At 35.2% G+C, this 18939-nt stretch overlaps 1 protein-coding gene across 2 annotated transcripts; it reads left to right on the top strand.

The window, feature by feature from the left end:
* Positions 1-502: 502 nt before the first annotated feature.
* LOC149771661 (kelch-like protein 21) lies at positions 503-18856 on the top strand. 2 transcript variants are annotated; one of them, XM_089948245.1, is made up of 5 exons: positions 503-735; positions 8306-8624; positions 11939-12139; positions 13356-13607; positions 16423-18856. In XM_089948245.1, the coding sequence occupies exons 2-5, from the start codon at positions 8340-8342 to the stop codon at positions 16639-16641; spliced, it is 957 nt and encodes a 318-aa protein (XP_089804371.1). In that variant the 5' UTR covers positions 503-735; positions 8306-8339; the 3' UTR covers positions 16642-18856. The 2 variants fall into 2 exon arrangements, with proteins under 2 accessions (XP_089804371.1, XP_089804372.1); XM_089948246.1 differs by lacking the exon at positions 8306-8624.
* The last annotated feature ends 83 nt before the right edge of the window (positions 18857-18939 follow it).

Below are 18939 nucleotides of genomic sequence, written 5' to 3'. Positions count from 1 at the left end.
TAATCGGCTACATTATTATTGACAACCGTTATCAAGTGGCGGGAAGACTTTGGCACTTTGTGCGATATAAATTTGTACAATATTTCCTTGACTGTTTCCAGACGAATTTTATACAAAAAGTTATTCATGTCTCTTTTAAATTCTTTAATAATTTAGTTTGACCTAATTCTGTTACAAGAAAACATGCTAAACAAAAAGAATAATTGTAGAGTGCGAAACCAACGAGGCTCACCTATTTTCGAGGGGTGCAATACTTCATAGAGGTACAGTATTTTGGGGGGGTATTTAAAACTTATTCAAAACTTTAATGATTTACGCTGCAACAGGGGGTGATATTTTATTTGAAATGTTAAAATATATGAAAAAATTAAATGTTTTCTGCATAAGGCTAAAACAAAAACAACAAAATTCCGGTTCGCCGACCCCAGTATACTCCCACTCGCCAAAAAAAAAAAAAAAAAAACTTAAAAAAAAATATATATATATATATATATATATATATATATACACCTACCTATCCTAATTTTAAAAACAGTGCAATGTTAAATATATTTTTGGGTTTTATTTTGAGTCGACGAATTAAAAAGTGAGCCATTTTTTCAGCTTTTTAAAGGGACAGAGAACCAGTACAGCCGGCACCGTCCACTAATTTTAATTCACTCTTTGGTCACTTTTTTGCAGCTTTTTCACCTCTTCCTGTTTCAAGTTGGAAATATGCACATGTCCTACAAATTGGTAATGTATACATGTTTTATGGACATTCAGCTTTAAGAATAAATGTATTTTTTTACGTGGAAGTACCTTTGAAGCTTTTCTGTGATTTTTTTTTTAAACCATGCGTCATCCTAACATTGGGGCATGAAATACCATAATCTTGAGTCATACACGAGTAGAAATTTAATTGGAGTATTTTTTTCATAACTTGAACAGGAAGAAGTTAAAAAAATTAACCTTTTTTGATATTTTTAAAAATAAATTCACAAAGCATTCAAATACGTGTACTGTCCACCATTTTTAATATTGGTTTTTGATCACTTTTTATAAGTTCTTGACCTCATTTTATTTCATGCTAAATTTGAATGTTTCCTGCATATGTGTATACTGAAATGTTTTGTGAACACTCAGCTTTAAGAATACAAGTAACTTTACCTTTTATTTGTTCTGGGTACTTTTGAACCCTTTTGTAAAATACTTTTTATCAAGTACCCACCAAAACATTTTTTGCCTGAATACCATATATTCTTGAGTTATACACAGTTTGAAATTATATGCCACTGAAAAAACCATTTGTTCTTATTCTTTTCAGTGTTCTTGTACATATAGACACTGATATGAAATTACAGTTTAGTAAATTGCCTTTTTAAATACTTTTTACACTGAGATATTTTTTGTAAATTTTAGTATCTTTAAAATAAAATGAGTGAACAAAAAAAATAAAAATAATTCTGACCCATTATTTTGAGCAATATTATACAGCTTATGAAGTAGAGGCAAGTGTTAAAGTGTGGAATAAAGAGAAAAAGGAACCAGCACTTAGTTCTCAAGAAAGATTTGTCATTGTGTGTTTTTAGTTGAGAAATGAAATAGATTAATTTTATGTTCTTCTTTAGGCCAAATAATAAAAACAAAACAAAAATTTGTGGAAAAAAAACAAATTCTTCAGAAAATGAAATTAACAAACGGTTATACCTATGATCAAAGCTAATTTAAGGATGCAAATGATGCATATTTTTTAGTTTCTGCTTTACTTAAATCCTTACAGACCCTCCCAAAATGTACAACTATCTACTGTAAAAAAAAATTCAATCTAATCAGAACCACACATATTTTTCCATTTGACCATAATGGCAATATTTTTATTGATATTCACAGAAAATGTCACAAATTGTTTTCCTACGCTTCCATATTCTTCAAAATGATTAAACTTTTACATCTTATTCATCTAAACTAAATGGAACAATTTCAGTATGAATAACAGTCTCTAGATAAGAATCTTGCCTAGAGTAGATGGCCCAACAGTGTAATAATATCTCAATAATTCTCAATGACATTTGTTGGGTCAAACCTTGAAGTACATTACACAACAAAAGTTTTGCTAAAAGTTTATGCATTTTCATAAATACAAAGTTTTTTGTGTGTGTTTTTTCAACTCAATTTATATCATGTTTCATTGTTTGCTTTTTTTACGTAACCATGTGCTAGAAAGAGTTATGGTTCTTGCTGTCACGAGTGACCTCTAAAAGAAAGAACATAATTCAGGGGTTTTATATTTGTACACATTTTATCATTATTCTCATAAAGTGAACTGTAAAGTATTTACAAAACAGCATAGGTGTGCATATACATTCATTTAATGAGATTTTATGCATTTTCAACAAAACAGTCTGTTATTTATTTCTGCCAGTATAATGTGGAAAATCACAAATGCAGTGTATCCCCTAGGGATGCAAGACAGGGTTGAAAATCTCCTTGGCGTCAAAACTGGGGCTCAGACTGAGTAAAAAGCAAACTTTGTTATCAAAACTGGGGGTCCAATTAAAAATGGGGGGGGGATCTCTGAAGCACAAATGAGGGTAAAGGGAAACACTGCAAGTGTCATATGCCAAATATGGATAGTTGACCTTTCAACCGTGAATGCATTTGGATGTGTTAATGTCAACATTTAACATATGAAAGCAGAGAAAGCACCAGGTGTAATGAGGTTGCAGTTTTGATAAAATGTTAATCTTGATTGCCAGTATTCTCAAGTGGCAGCACCTATCACTAATTTATGAACACTTATTTTATTCCTTTACTTAACAGTTCTCATCTTGAAATTGGTGACATGCATACAAATCTTTCATAAGCCAACTTTTAGGAATGATATATGAATACATATTTGCATTCATTAAATTTGGCTAAACAGTATGTATCAGTCTCATGTAATTATCACCTAACCAGCAAATCATAATCATAAGTACAGCTTGTAGGTCGAAAATCTGATAGCCCAATGCCAGAGGCCTCCTCAAAATTTAGATATCATTTATTCTGCCTGTCCCTCCCCTCTAGTATTTTAAGTAAGTTGCCAATTACGCCCGTTAAAAAACGTGATGTCTAATATGAGTGAAAACAACCTTGAGCCCATTGAGAAAATGCTGCGTTTTTATTTTGAAGTTCATGAAATACTGGTAAATTCCTCAAATCCCTGCTGGACTCCATTTGTAAATCTCTCCAAATTTAGTAGATCATCTGCTTAATTGTAACAAAAGCTATCAACTTTGTGACATATGAATAGGAATAGTATTATTTCTGTTCTGTGTCTTTCACTTGTCACATATAATTAGCACCTGTATACAAGAATAGTAACAAGCTGTCCCTTGTTCACACCAACATGGTAATGCATTGCTTGTTAACAGTGTTGAACAGTACTGATAAGACAGACAGTTAAAGCTAGGGATTCACAACTTATAAAAGCCCCCAGTACAGTGGGTTTTTTCACCTTCAAAAAACTGAAATTGCTACATTATATTTAGATCAGGGCCCCGAGTGGCCCAGTGGTCTAAAGTGCTCTCCGTTACTGATCACTGCCATCTCACCTCTGCGTAAGTTCGAGTCTCGGATTCGGCTAATGTGGGTATGTGAGATAGCTTGCTAGTAGCTTCTCATCGGTCGGTGGTTCTTTCCAGGGTTTACCCAGGCTCTTCCTCCACCATTAATACTGGCCGCCATGCATAGCCTATCGTGTGCTGAAAAATGGCGTTAAACCCTACAACAACAACAACAATTATATTTAGATCCATTTAAGTTGAAAGAGTTTGTAGCTGCTGATTTGTTATTGATACAGAGTGTGTTCTGTTATTGTGATGCATCCACAGTACCAGCATATGAACAAATTATAAACTTGAACCTACTGTTTTTACATATATTTTAACAAAAATCAACGCCTCTCCAACTTCATTTCTTGTTTCAACTCTGAGTAAACTTGTTTGCTGCATTTAGAAAATAAAATTACTCCAAGGCCCCATACATATAGGCTGTGATCATGGAAGACATGGTCAGAAATTGAAAGAGCTGAATTGTACACCACAATTGTTTACAGTTTGCCACCTGAGCATGCATTAATTCTAAAATTGTTGGAAACCTCATTGGTTGTATGCCCCTCTTCATAAGAATATGAATGAGGGTTAATTGACAATATCAAATATATAAGGGACCGACCATTACATTTTTCTGGACGAGATGGACATGTCAGTACTAATAACTATCATGGCTTTCTCTGGTAAGTAGATTTTAAGTTGGGGCAAGTGGATTTTTTTAATAGACTTTGCCTGTGCCTGTGTCTGAAAAATGATAAGGAATTTGGACAATGCTTGACATCAGGGCCTAGAGGAAAACAAATTGGTTAATGTGAACATTTTGACAGGCAAATGAACACACAAGTCAATTTAATATATTTTTTTATTTCTGTTCATATTTTTAAAAGTACAGAAATGTCAGTGTTCTGCAATAGTAAAATAATAGAACCCTTTTTTCAAGCAATGAAATTGGAGACAAGGCTAAACATCACTATAAACTGTCGCACTGCAGACATCGTAGCGATATGACTGAGAAATTGTTAAAGCTACGTTAAAAATCCAAATCATGCACACACCCCTCTTTTATGCCCCGGTGGAACATGTGAGACATTTGTTGAATTCTTGCCTGTCTTTGTAACACCCTCCATCTGTTCAGGCATCTCACTATCCAGCTGTTCAGTTAATTCATTAAAGCTTTGAAGTTATGTTGGTCTCATGTTATTCCATATACTTAAAAAAGGTATGTCATCAATGTAGTCACAGCATATGGATGCATCATATTTCTCAACAGACATCAAAAGTTTTTCATTGCCACTTGTTTTGCAGCATTAAAGATCATTATGTGTCTTTAGCTTCTTCCTGTTTTTTTCTTGCCTGTAAAGCATAGGCAAAGTATCACATATCGGGCATGTTCTTGTTAGCAGAAGTTTCAACACTAAGTATTTTGCATTTTGGTCTGTTGTTTTGACTTGGATTCTTAGCAGTGAACCCTAAATCGTGAAGCACTTTTAGATAGATTATTTTGAACTCCAGCCAAGATGTGATTGCTACTACAATGTTCAGTACTTGAAGCAACTTTTTGATACTGTTGATGAGTTTTGTATTAAGATGTTTTGAAGAAAGTTAACATTTATTCTTAAATGTACTTTGTGTGTACCCTATTTATCTTTTAGTCTCTAATTACCGTTTATGCACATCATTTACATACCCTGTTGATCAAAAATCTTCATGTATTGTCCTTGCCATTTCATTACTGTACTTTTATCACTCTCCAGTTGTTAACCTTTTTGATACATAAATGTTCATATAACCTTTTTTGTGGCACTATATATCCATCCTGTGGTAGTGCGCCATAAAATCTACAATCAGCCAAACAACCAAGCTGTCTTGGACCAGTTCTTGATATGCTCCATTTCTCTGATGCTTTATGTATCCAGTCATCAAAGTTGGTGGGATTATTCATCAAGAGGGGTCCTACTTAGTTCAGGCATAAATAGGTGACAGTAATCTACTTTGCAGCCTTTTTTATGAACAGTTTTTGCATTCAGCTCCGTTTCTTTGACTATTGTTTATATGTTCACGAAATGGGTGTAATTAGTATGGTAGCTGTCGTAGCTCATTTGGTGAAGTGTCGGACCTGTAATCTAGGACCTTCAGTTTCTGGTACCGGACTCTTGATTTAAATATTTTCTCTAAGGTCAGGGCTCTCAATAGATTTCCAAACTGAAGAGTCAGTTGACCCTTGACCCCAAAATCTCAGGAGTCAAATGAAAATCTCAAGAGTCAAAACCTTGAGAGTCAATTCTTTAGGACAGTCATGAGCCCATAGCTGTGATTCCTCGTTATTGGTGGAAACCAATGATTTTTATAATTTATTGTCTCACCTGTACATTATTTTGTAAGAAATGTACAATCTCATTTTTGTAAAAGTGTTTCTCTTTGTAACTACATGTATATGTTCTGTATTTTTTGTACATGAAACAGATGTAGGATTATTTTATACTTTATTATATTTTCAACTTTTCAGCATATTATCAGCTTCTCAAATCATTTTAGATGCAAAAATGTACCCATACAACTATGAACATTATTATATATTCAGATATCAAAGATCACAGACTTGTCAGTTCACTTTTCCACTCATTCTTAAGTTTTGTAACAAATTTCGGAGATTGGCTCTCCTCCTCCTCAGAGCTGACACTGTCTTTCTGTTTCTTTGGAGTCTTGGGGTAAGAAAATTCATTACTGCCAGGTTGTTTCGGAGACAGACTGAGAAGAAAATATACTTCTTTGCGTCATTCTGATTTTAAAGTTCAGATGTATGCACTGAGTGTCATGTCCACTAAAAAAAAGGAGACCCCGAATGGACAAGTGGTTCAAAGTGCTCTCCATCAAAGATCACTGCCATCTCACATCTGTCTGCGTGGGTTCGAGTCTCTGGCTCAGCCAATGTGGATATGTGAGAAAGCTTGCCAGTAGCTTCTTGTGGGTCGGTGGTTCTTTCAGGGGATTTCCCAGGTTCTTCCTCCACCGTTAATACTGGCCGCCATGTATAGCCTATCTTGTGTTGAAAAATGGCATTAAACCCCATAACAACAACAACCGCCACTAAAAAAAATTCTGACTGATCCATTAATTAAAATGTTTGAGGTTTTAAACGTTTGCCGATTTAAGCAAATTAATTACCAATAAAATATAATCCCACGCTGAAAACTGGCTTAGTGAGAAGCCATATTTTGCCGTTTTGTCTAACTGATTATAATTTAAGGCACATTTAAACGAATGCTGATGTTTTGTCAGAAATGAATCCAGTGAAGTCATAAATGATTCTGAACTTTTAAATATCCCACTAAATGAAGCAACTTGCCAGTAAAACAGTTCAAGTTGGTCCACTTCTGTTGACAGCTGGCTTTGCAAGCCACCATAATGATTTGCTCCACTTCTGACCAGTTGATTATAATTTGATGTATAAACATACAAATGCTGATATTTGATTGAAAAGCAGTCCAGTCATGTCATAATTGTTTCCTCTTCCTCTATCATAAACTTCAAACATAATCTCAAAACAGTCCAACCTAAGTCAGTTAAATCCTGACTTCATTGAACTGTTAGCTCCACCCAGTTCATGTATATCCTCCATTGGTGCGATATTATTGGCTGTCTAGGTCTAGACTATTGTCAAGCAGATGTCAGTCAGTACCACCTACAGTAAATTTGTTATGGACAGCATACTCTTAGTTAGAAACTAAGTTGGAAGCGAATCAAGCATAATTAAAAGATTGATGTTTCAGCTAAAATCTACATGCGTCAAAAAGACGCACAAGTCCAAATTTCTGTGCATCAAAAATGGGTCAGTTTCCTGCTTTCACTCATCAAAGATAAGTGCTCTTCACATGTAAGTGTGAAATGACTCAAGAAGTTGTCTGGCCAAAGTCGAGGAGGAATGCAAGAAACTTTGGTTCATTTGGCAGGGAATCAATGTTAGAACCCCATCATGTACTGTGATCATTGCTCACTCAATCACTCACTCATAACTGACACGCATACTCTTAGTAAGAAACTAAGCTGGAATCGAATCAAGAGTACTTAAGATTGATGTTCCAGCCAAAATCTACGTGCATCAAAAAGACGCACAAGTCCAAATTTCCGTGCATCAAAAATGGGTCATTTTTAAATTCCACATGTCAAAACCCGAGGGTACACATTTATTGAAAACCCTGATAGTTGTCCATTCACAGGACTTGTTGTCTTGAGAAACATGGTCCAGGACATCTATCTTTCAAATCCTACAAAGACCTCTGCTTGAACTGTGGATTTATTTTCTTTACAGGCTGCTGAAACTAAAGCAGAATCTTCTTATTTCATGCAGAAGTAAAATTTTCAATTAAAATTTATTTTAGTTCACAGGCATTTCTTGGTCTTTCAGACAGACTTCAGTAGCATTATTACTCCATTGTTTTGAATTTTGAGGTCGATGGTTCTTACCAGGGATTTCCTGGGTTCATCCTCCATGCATTATTGTGGCTGCCATGTATAGCTTGCACTGAGAAATGGCATTAAACCCGAGAACAACATCTCTGTGGACCCTTTGGTGTCTTTAAATTATAGCACCTGCCGGTTGACTGAAAGTTATATCACTATATTTTAGTTTATAAGAAGACTGTTTTTCTTAACATCCCCAAAGCATTCATACATAAATTGTACTCTACATCATTAATTTTAGACTTTCGTTGTTTTTTTTTAATTTTCAGAACTGAAATATTAATTAAAAATCAAAAACTGAAGATGAACAGCCCTGGAAATCATGCAGAAGAAAAGGACATTCAAATCTGTCTTTTGGTTGAAGGCCATAAGTTCTACTGTAGCAAAGCCGTGCTTGCTAAGCACAGCGAATATTTTAGGGCCATGTTCTGTAGCGGTATGCTGGAGAGCCAGTCGGACACCATCACGCTGCATGGAGTCCAGCCAACAGCAGTCAGATCCCTACTTGACTTCATAACAGGGAGGGAACAGTTGGACCTACTTGGCAGTGATATAACCAGCATTATAGCAGCAGTTTGCATGTATCAGGTTGCATATTACACTGCATATATTTAATTCTTTAAATTTGGAGGTGTTTAATATTAAAATTTTTGGCAGAAAAATCATTTACCACCAAAATTAAAGATTGCAAAAACTAACTTTTTTTACAAAATTTACTTTAAGATGTTATGCAAGAATGTATCTTCAGAAAAAAATCATTATGAGCCAAAAAATATCTTCAACAATAATCATGCTTTAAAAAACCCTTATAAATGTTGCCACTTTGTGCATATAGGGAACCTGACAAAAGTGAAATTTATGAAATAGGTGGAAAGATTTCTATCTTGTGTGAGTCTCTGTGTGTGTGTGATTTGGATTTTTAACTTTGCTTTAACAATATTTTAGTCATATCGCTTCGATGTCTGCAGTGTTGCAGTTTATAGTGATGTCTAGCACTGGGGCATCATGCTGGCAGACATATAGCATCATGTCCTACCCAGTCACATTATCCTGACAACAGACTGACCAGTCTTAACTCTGACCTCTTAATGCTGAAAGTCATGCAAGGCATCTGCTAATATAATTTTTATAAAAAAATTTTATGATTCGGCCGGGTTTCAAACCCATGACATCCTGCATCCAAGGTGGACACTCTAACCACTTAGGCTACCAGAGCATTGGAAAGAGAAAGGTTTCATTAAGGACAATACTGAATTAGAGCAATTTTCTGCCTTCTAGATTTTCATCATATGATGTGTTATTTCAGGGCTCAGGACACATTTTCCAGGCGTTTGCCCCTGGAACAAGTGAGTTGCAAGAGTTACTCATCGTTCTAATAATACTCAAGACGTAGCCCTTGATTTCTTGGTTGATTATGTGTTTACCATGAAACCTTTCAGTAATGTTGGTGTCATACTTGTCCTATTCAGTGAACTATCACATATCTTTAAGAGTTAAATATGGGAGAAGTCAAGAGACAGAGAATGTCTACATTTTGTGATTTTCTTCTGGTCAGGCATTGTCCCTGATCATCCGTATTTTCAAGACTGCGCAACTTTATTAATACATTGTCAGTAGAGTCCATTTGATCTTTATATAAGTATGTAATTACTTTTCACAAGAAAAATGTAACCAACTTGCATTTAAAAGAATTCTGAAGATCTCAATTTCCACCAACTTCCATGCTAAATGATCCATTTAAGTCAAGCCAGTTTTAGAGAGCTAAACACAGGAGCAATAAAAATGTAGATTGCTTATTGGACCAAAACTTGGAACATTTGGTGGTCATTACCCCAAAAGATTTTGACCAATCAGCATTTGTCTTGAAATTATCTGCTTTTATGTTGATTATAACTGTGAAAATTGGTGAGAATTTGGTGGAGCACTTGAAATGCATGTTTGGAATATAAGTTTTCAGAATTGTTTTCTGTGAAAAATAACTAATGCTTTCAGAAATCTCTGATGATATATTCGCTTTGGCATGACAGTGTATCAATGAAGCTTCAATGCTGAAAATAATGGTGATCTGGGGCAGCTATAAACATTTTGACATTTTCTGTCTCAGTATCTCATAAAGTTTTTTGATAACTTGTTCAAAGGAAAATTTTCAAACTGATACATGCACAGTCCAGGACCTTTAATAACCAACACTTGATCCCACTCCTTCAGTATGCCTTTCTCACAATAAATTCTGCAATTCTGTTCTCCAGATTTGTCTACTTTCCACCCTGTAACACTTGCCTGGTTGTGGCATCCTAAATTGTCTCCCTTTAGGAATTGTAACGGACTACAACAACATAAGAACCATAGCATATTACCTATGCTGGGTCATTAATCCAAACAAATACATTAAACCAATTAATTATACCATTATTATCATTTGATGGGCTGTTTGGTGACACTGTTATGTAGGTCATAATGAATACAAATAGGTTTACCTTAAATATTCATATTATATTTTGCTTTTTCATTAATTTTTATTTTTACAAAATGGAAAATGCAGTCCATACTTCAGAGGGGGGCTGTCTGAAAAAAACACCCTGTTACATTTGAGATTACAGAGCTCCCAGTCAATTACATGACAGAGTTGTGACAGATGGTGATAAAAGTTATGTTCTGGTAATATTTGGAATTCTAAATTACTGCTTTTAGAAGTCTGCCAAATAAAGTGTTTTTGTTCATGTTGGAAAGATTTATCATTAGTAATTGTTGTTGTTGTAGGGTTTAACACCATTTTTCAGCACACGATAGGCTATACATGGCGGCCAGTATTAATGGTGGCAGAAGAACCGGGGAATACCCCGGAAAGAACCACCGACCCTCGAGAAGCTACTGGCAAGCTTTCTCACATACCCACATTGGCTGAATCCGAGTAATGATGATGTACACTTTTGTGTCTATACAGACTTATGTATTTACCACTATTTTCACTAATCCATGTACCAGTATCTGGTACAACATGTACAGTATTAAATTCAGGCTGTGGAAGTGAATGATTCATATGTATCTGTAACATTCCCCTACAAAAATATTCATGAATGTGGGAGAAGTCACACATAGTTACACTCCCACGCGTCAGTTATGTCTGCAAAATCTATAAAACTGAAGAAAAAAAATAAGCTCCAATTTCACTGATGATAATTTCATTCCCAAAAGGGTCAAAGTAATACTTTAGGAGCTTCAAAACTTCGAACATACAACTGAAACCTTTTGCCTTGAAGGGTTCTACAATTGCAATCTCAACACAGTTCATTTGAGATGCTAAAATCAACAATGTGTCATTGTGTATCTTGAATAGGCATTGAGGCAGGCTTCAGACTTTTTTATCTAAGATTTTGCTGCAGAATTATAATGAATTAGTATCTATTTAGGTAGGTATATCACCCTAGTTTTAGCTGATCTGGTCATATACTAGAACACCTTTATGGGATGGCCTGTTTGTCCGTCCTTTAGCAAAAGTTTCTTATGGCTACTCCATCAGAATTAATGGTCATATTGACACAATGTTTTCACCACAAGGCATCTAATGATGTATAGTTGGTTTTAAACAATGCCAACCTTACATCAATATGGCTGCCACAGTGGCCAGCTAGAAATTTACATTATTGCTCCATATCCTGCATGGATGATCACAACAGATATCACTTATGTCACTTTGAAGTAAAGCTGCAATATAGACATTGCTCTTTGTCACACTTGGAAATAAAAAATTTGAGTTAAAGTTGTGTATTTCAAGTTTATGAAAGTCATATACCGGAATTATCATCCTAGCATGGTTAGAGGATGAAACATTCCGTAAAATATATGTGTCACGGGACAGAAATGATGACAAAATTGGTTATTTTTTATTTTTTACTGTACAGATCAATTCTGCAATCAGTGTGTGCTGCCAGGACCTGACCAAGAGAATTGACAACCAGACCTGCCTGGATATAATGCTTCTAGCAGAGACTTTCTCACTGAACACTGTTTATAACATGGCACGTCGGCATGCCCTCTGGTATTTCACCAATATCTGGCCCATTGCTATAGATTTTGTGGAGTTGGAGAAGGAACCATTACAGGTAGACATCTCTATCAGCATAGCTAATGTTGTCTTTTCTCTGAGTCCCAGACTTAAACAGACCCTCTTTCTCAGACTCTTTTCCTTTTCCCAGAAAATGTTTGAACCTGGCAGACCTTGTTAGCTCACTTGGCCATATGGGAACTTGTTGTATTGCCTTGCATCCAGCATTTATCTTTTGTTGTCTGTAAACATAGCTAGTTTTGATTTTTCAAATATTGCCAGGTGAGTTTTGATCAAACTCTTTGCAGGGTTTACAATTATTTTGTTCTGTGTGGTTAATGTAGCAGTGGTGTAACTTTCTTAGCGACCAAATATGAAAAACCCGCTTTTTACTTCCTCTTTTGGATGGAGTAGGTTTAACCCAGCCTGGTAGGAATTTGTATTAGAACATAGTCCGAAAAATTGTGTTCAGGGTGGCATCTCTAGCAGCCATGAAGATAAGCCTATTTTGCACTTGCTCTTTTGAACTACTGAACCAGGTTTGATAAAATATAGTATGAATGTTTCTTAGGACATGCTTTATGAGAATTGTTTAAGGTGACACTAGCTATGATGTGGTGTCCATAGGTACTATATGTGAAATCTTTGTTTGCTTTGTTTAGTTAGTTTTGATTAATCTTGTTATGAATGACACATGGTCTATCAAAATTGTACTTGGTAGTGTTGGTTGTGGCTTCATTAACAACCATTTTGAAAACCTGTCTTTCTGCTTCTCTAGAATGGCAGAGCCAGTTTTATCAAATTTGGTTGGATTGTTTATTAGGATGTACTCCGTAAACATCATGCTTCGGGTGGTTCCCATAGAAACATTGTGGTTTGTTTCATTGTAATGGTATGGAATGCCCATTTGAAAAACTTGACTTCTCACTTGCTTCTGAAAGGTTCAGTGGTGAATATTTTGCAGGAAAATGGTATTACACATTGCCAGTTTAACTCTTTATGCAACAAATCATACAATATTCACAGTTTTCGGGGCATAATGTTGATGACTTTAAGTGGGATTAGGACGACAGTTGTTGAGTATTGGCAGAGTTTACTTCATGGTGTAAAGTAAAACTGTTAGGTTTTAGGTAATGGCAACTATGTGCCCTCAGAATACTTTGACATGATCTCTGACCCAGGACCCTCTGATTCTGAGCCAGTACCTTCCACAAGACCAGTCTGTCAGAAAATTGTATTATGCTTCATTATTTAAGTGTATTCATTAATTTCAGAGTTATCTCTCAGACCCAATGCTGAATACCAGTAGTGAGCTGGAAGTGTTCCAAGCATTAGAGAAGTGGATTAATCAGGATAGGTCAGGCAGACTCGCTGTGTTCTCCCAGCTTCTGTTTGACTGCATCCATGTGAAGGATATTGAGGACGAAGAGTTAGAAGTGATAATGTCATCACCTTTGGTAGAATTAAACCCAGAAGTCATATCCTGGATACAACAGCATCGACAGCAGCAGAAGCCAGAAACTTGGGTATGCAGTTTATGTCATCCCTGCCCTACCCCTCCACCCTGTACCCTGAAAAATGTATACTTTGGAAATTGTAATTTTCAGTGGTGGACTACTAAGAGTTTATTTGATTTCTTTGAACATCTGTACTGTTTACAAAGAGCTTTAACATCTTCTTTACTTAAATTTATGAGAAGCCTGAGATAAAAATGATGTTTACTTCGAAGACTCTTTACACAGGGCATGTTCATGACTTGTTGCAGACCCAAAATACATGTAAATTTGCACATTTGCACATAGAATTGAATTGACAGTATTCCCAGTTAATGAAATGCATCCATGCATCAGTTTTGTAGCTCGACCGTGTACTGTTGGTCTTATGAGTCCCTGTTTCAGAAGTTTCACTATTGACCAGACTGTCTGAAATATAGATGTATAATAGAAATACCATTTTGGATTCATGTTATCTAGCAGCAGTTGAGAATGAAGGGTAAGCTCTGTTTACAGATTAGGGAAATTCAGACTTGTCATATTTACACTAAGGGCATTCTCTTTTTAAATACATGTAAGATTGGCATTATCTGTAGTTTTTTTTTTATTACTTTGAAAGTGACATTGATCATTAGAGAGTATGCACTTTTTAAATGTGATGGAATTATCATCATTTTGGAATTAATCAACTGACAAAATTGTCAAATAAAATTTTAATATGTTCTTTATTCTCAATAAGTAAGCAAGTTGCTGCTTAAAATTGATTTTTCAATTAAAGTAATTAGTTTGGGTTATTATCCTGCTGTTATTGTCCTTTTCTTATTTTCTTATGATTTCTAGTTTGCATATATCGAACATCTTGGTCATGGTTAACATATTGAAATAAAAACTTGAGATATTTAATAGATTGAAAGTTGAATGAGCTAGCGTTGCAGCTGTAACCAGAATGGACACATTGACATTATATGAGACAACTCCGGAATTTATACAAAAGGTTCACAATAAACGAGAAAAAATTGGATTAACTGCCTCTGAAGCAAAAACATATTTTGCCTCATGTTTAGGTAAAAAAAAAATATTGATATGTAAAACAGTACAAGCTAACCCCTCCAAAAATATGATTTAGAAGAAATTAACACATAAGAAGCTAAAAATAAACTGATGTACACAACCTTGAGGTTTTCTATTGTGCTGTATATACAATCATATCTATTACAGATTCTCATTTCACAACTAATTGTAGGCATTTCTATTCAGTTTCATAAGATGATGCAATGGATGTCAGGAGAAAATAACTGCTACTGTAATATAGAGAAACCTTTTTTCCACTTCAGCACATTCCAAAATATCCCCACTTTTTATAATGCATTCATGTATATATTTAGACATTTAACCTTGGATAATTATTGCTTTTAATTCTACATCAGAGTCCATGGTTTGTTCATGTGACTTAAAATTCAGTTTTGGTTCCCAAAACTTCAGCACTGTTCAGGGATTATGGACATAATTTCAGTAATTTCACAGTGTTGGCTTAAGTGCTAAACCCTGACCTAAATAAACATTTTGCATGTTTCTTTGGCAACAAACTTTTTCATTTGTATTCACATGATCTGTTAAAAGGATAATTGGTCAATGTATAACAGGTTAGTATCTAAATTGGTAATTAAACAATAATCAAGGGACATTGGGGGAAGCGTTTAAGTGTTTGTTATGTGGACTGACAGAATGTACTTTATCAATGAAGTTGCATCTGAATGAATTGAAAATAACAAATGTACATACAAGTATGACTCCTACCAAAAATAAGTGATTATGCTTGCTTCATCATTTATCAATATTAAACTTGTCAGATGACCTAACCAGGAATCATAAGTACACACACACACACACACACATGAGTTGTTGGCAGACGGATACAGTAGTGTGTGCTTAGTTCGGTCTGAATACAAACAGTAGGGCTATAGTAAACACATGTCAAGTTCTTGAGAAAAATGTGTCACATGGATGTATATTTGGGATGAAAGTACTGCACAGAAGCTGGACTAGGTGTTGTATTTAGGATAGCTGCTGCATACTACATTATATATCAACATGCAAACAAACAGTTCAAAAGTTATATGGGGAATGACTGAAAAAAAGAACAAATCACATCATTTCTCATGTTATTTTTTATCAACCAAATAAAATAAGCCATGCAGTCATGTTACATATTGTATTAACGTCTTTCTTTACAAGCTAATATTTACATGTGATTTCTTTTTGTTTAAAGATGACTCTCTTTCTCTCTCATCTTTTCTCCCCCCCCCCCCAATTGTTCATCAAACTCACACAACTTTTTATATTTTGTGATGCACCTAAATATTCTCATAGGATTCTTTGCTCAGAATATATTCTTTCATCTCTTGCAGTACATGTATATGAATACATTTTGGTTTGCAAAGTCTTTGAATACTAAACAGCATTGTATCCAACTTATAAACAGTAATCTGCACTGTCTGCTTTAGATCATTTAACAGGTAAATTCCACACAATGTAGAGGGCATCCTCTATTACATAATTATATAGCTGCAGCTTTCCAATTGGGGCAGTAAGATTTAATCTGTCCAGTACGATCCATAGTGTGGACACACGATGACCACAATGCATGGTCTGTGGTGGACAGATTACTTTCCATTGTGGAAACAAATTATCTAAAATCTCTGATGCATCTTCTGTATACTTGCAGCAAAAAAGTAAAACTGCACAAAAAGGAACTCTTTTTAACTCAACTGGCCATTTGGTCTTGTAAAAATATGTATCATTATTTTCTGTTTTCAACAATTTCTCTAAAATAGGTTTGGTATTTCAGCTTCCATTTCGACATATTCCGTACAAGCTGCTTTTAGTGGGAGGATCAAGGGAGATAGAGGATCACAGAGTGCCATGCCTTGATATGTTTAGCATCGATGTCAACAATGGAAGTCTTCAATCAGTTATAGATCTGCAGAGTTTATTTAATGGGCAGCAGACTTCTTTTGATATGGGTTACCGTGTCAGTGTAGTTGGTAAGTTCACAAAGAAACCATGATGTAGTCAAGAATAAAATGAAACAAAAATATTATTGTAAATCACAACATCTTAGTGAGTACAAATTTTGGCAAGCAAATTACATTTAACAAATATGTATCCTCAAAACAATAATTTGACAAAACATTACTTATCAAATACTCTAAAACATTTTATTTTGATAATATGTTGAGTAACAAAAATTTAATGCTGCTTGACGATTATGATTAATATTTTTTTAGTCATTAATTAATATTATTTTAGTCATTAATTAATATTATTTTAGTCATTAACTAACGGGACACTACCATATATACTCATCTATAAATCGAGTCCGACCCCAAGATACAGTCATTTCTGCCATTGCAAAATGTATTCTGGATGTGTGCAGTTTGTTTGAATCAATAAGTGGAACAAACAACATAGAGCCTGATCCGCTAGCACATCATGCAACAGCAGATCAATGTCACATTTGTTTGCTGTTTTGATACACTTGTTGACTGGTAAAGGGATGTGTAAAAAAAAATCCATTATTGATTTACAAATTTTAAACAGTGTACAATAGTTAGCAACAAAATATTTGCTCTTAGTTTTATATCCTGTATTAATTTCTTACTGACAAAATATCATAATGAACTCTTGGTGTGAGGTGATATCATTGGCTGTAGAACAGGGAATTCCCCATTTAACTTGAAGCTCACCGACTTTTCAGGACTGAAACAAAAAACTCTCAGTATCAAAAGCTTATTGGTATGCCAACCTAATGCACAATTTTGATTTCACTTTTTATTTAAGTTCTGTGAACAGCGAATTAGTGGTCTGATCCCTTAATCTACATTTAGTTCTTAGAAGTAATGAGAGTACATTAAAGGACAATATCGTGCTCATGTTGTCTGTACAATTTAATAATGACAGTTATCACACGAATGTCATGCTTTTGTAGTAATACTTTTCTGTCATTGGCACAGAAGAATGATTTACATAAAGTAACTTACCATCTTAATTCACTTATAAGTCGGGTCAAATTGCAAACAACAAAACTGTTCCAGTGGCCTAGTAGTTAGAGCATCCGCCTTGGATGGGGAGGTCGTGGGTTCAATCCCTGGCCGAGTCATACCAAAGACTTACAAAAATAGTACTAACAGCTGCCTCGCTTGGCGCTCAGCATCAAGAGGTTAGTATTAGGACTGGTCGGCCTGGTGTCAGGATAATGTAACTGGGTGGAACATCATGCTACATGTCTGCGGCATGTTGCCCCAGTGCTAGACATCACTATAAACTGTTACACTGCAGACATCGTAGCGATATGACTGAAAAATTGTTAAATCTACGTTAAAAATCCAAATCACACACACACACGCAAACAACAAAGACCCTGTTATGCTATAGCATAATGTGTCTGCAGACCAGAGTATATGTTGTTCTACCAATTGCTCCTAATAAACTGAACAGACCCAGATCTGCCAGTGTATTATCAGGGTTGCATCTAGGAACATGCAAAGTCCCTCCCCCCCCCCCAATTTAAGATTTCCTGCAAGATTTTTAATCCTCTGTGGGCAGTATCATGCAAAAAATAAGAATTGTGTGAATTTGTTTGTTAAGAATGAGTTATTTTATTATGTTTTGCTGTAAAATTCCCAGTTGTCACTCTCGGCGAATATGTTGTACTTAATCTATAGTTCTAAATACATCACGTATTTCTGTGTCATGTGCTCAGTTCTGATTGGTTAATAACATAGGTCAGAAGAGCACATTTGATACTGAGGCTGGCTTGGTGGGACAAGTATTAAATGGCTAAACCAGTTAAAACTCAGACACTATTTCATTATTTTAGCAGTAACACTTCTAATAACAGTCAGGGTGCAGAAGTTCTGTCAGTAGGTACAATGACAGCGAACAAACACTTCCTCTGGCTAATCCCGTATTGGACGATGCTAGTGATGATGTGCTTAAAGATGGCAGTGATGAAACTAAGGGTCCATCTAATGCCAAGAAGAAAAAAATGTACTCTTTCAATTCAGACTGGAAGCAAAATCGACCATGGCTAGAAATGAATGAAAAAATTAGATGCTTTGCAGATGGTGTGTAAAAAACTGGCAAAAAAATTCTTTCACACTTGGAAATGCTAATTACAGGACATCAACCCTTGACAGACCTGTTGAATTACCAGCTCACAAACAGGTGATTCAGGATTTGAAACTAAGTGAAAATCTTAAAACTACATGCATGACGGCTATCAGCAAGAAATCTGAATCAATAATTCATGCTATGTCAATTGCCTATTACTTGGCGAAGGAGAATACTGCTTCTCTAAAATATG

Source organism: Sinohyriopsis cumingii, unplaced genomic scaffold (genome assembly GCF_028554795.1).
Source record: "Sinohyriopsis cumingii isolate HCF-2022 unplaced genomic scaffold, ASM2855479v2 utg001742l, whole genome shotgun sequence".
Classification (NCBI taxonomy): Eukaryota; Metazoa; Mollusca; class Bivalvia; order Unionida; family Unionidae; genus Sinohyriopsis; species Sinohyriopsis cumingii.
The sequence above is the reverse complement of the archived record's forward strand: the minus strand, read 5'-3'. Positions and strand labels throughout refer to the sequence as shown.

Bases quoted from the DNA above. Each gene is read 5' to 3' on its own strand.
- LOC149771661 (XM_089948245.1), top strand. From the start codon at position 8,340: ATGAACAGCCCTGGAAATCATGCAGAAGAAAAGGACATTCAAATCTGT. The intron at 12,140-13,355 runs GTAGACATCTCT...CATTAATTTCAG, and splicing joins TGGAGAAGGAACCATTACAG to AGTTATCTCTCAGACCCAAT. The intron at 13,608-16,422 runs GTATGCAGTTTA...TTGGTATTTCAG, and splicing joins AGCAGAAGCCAGAAACTTGG to CTTCCATTTCGACATATTCC.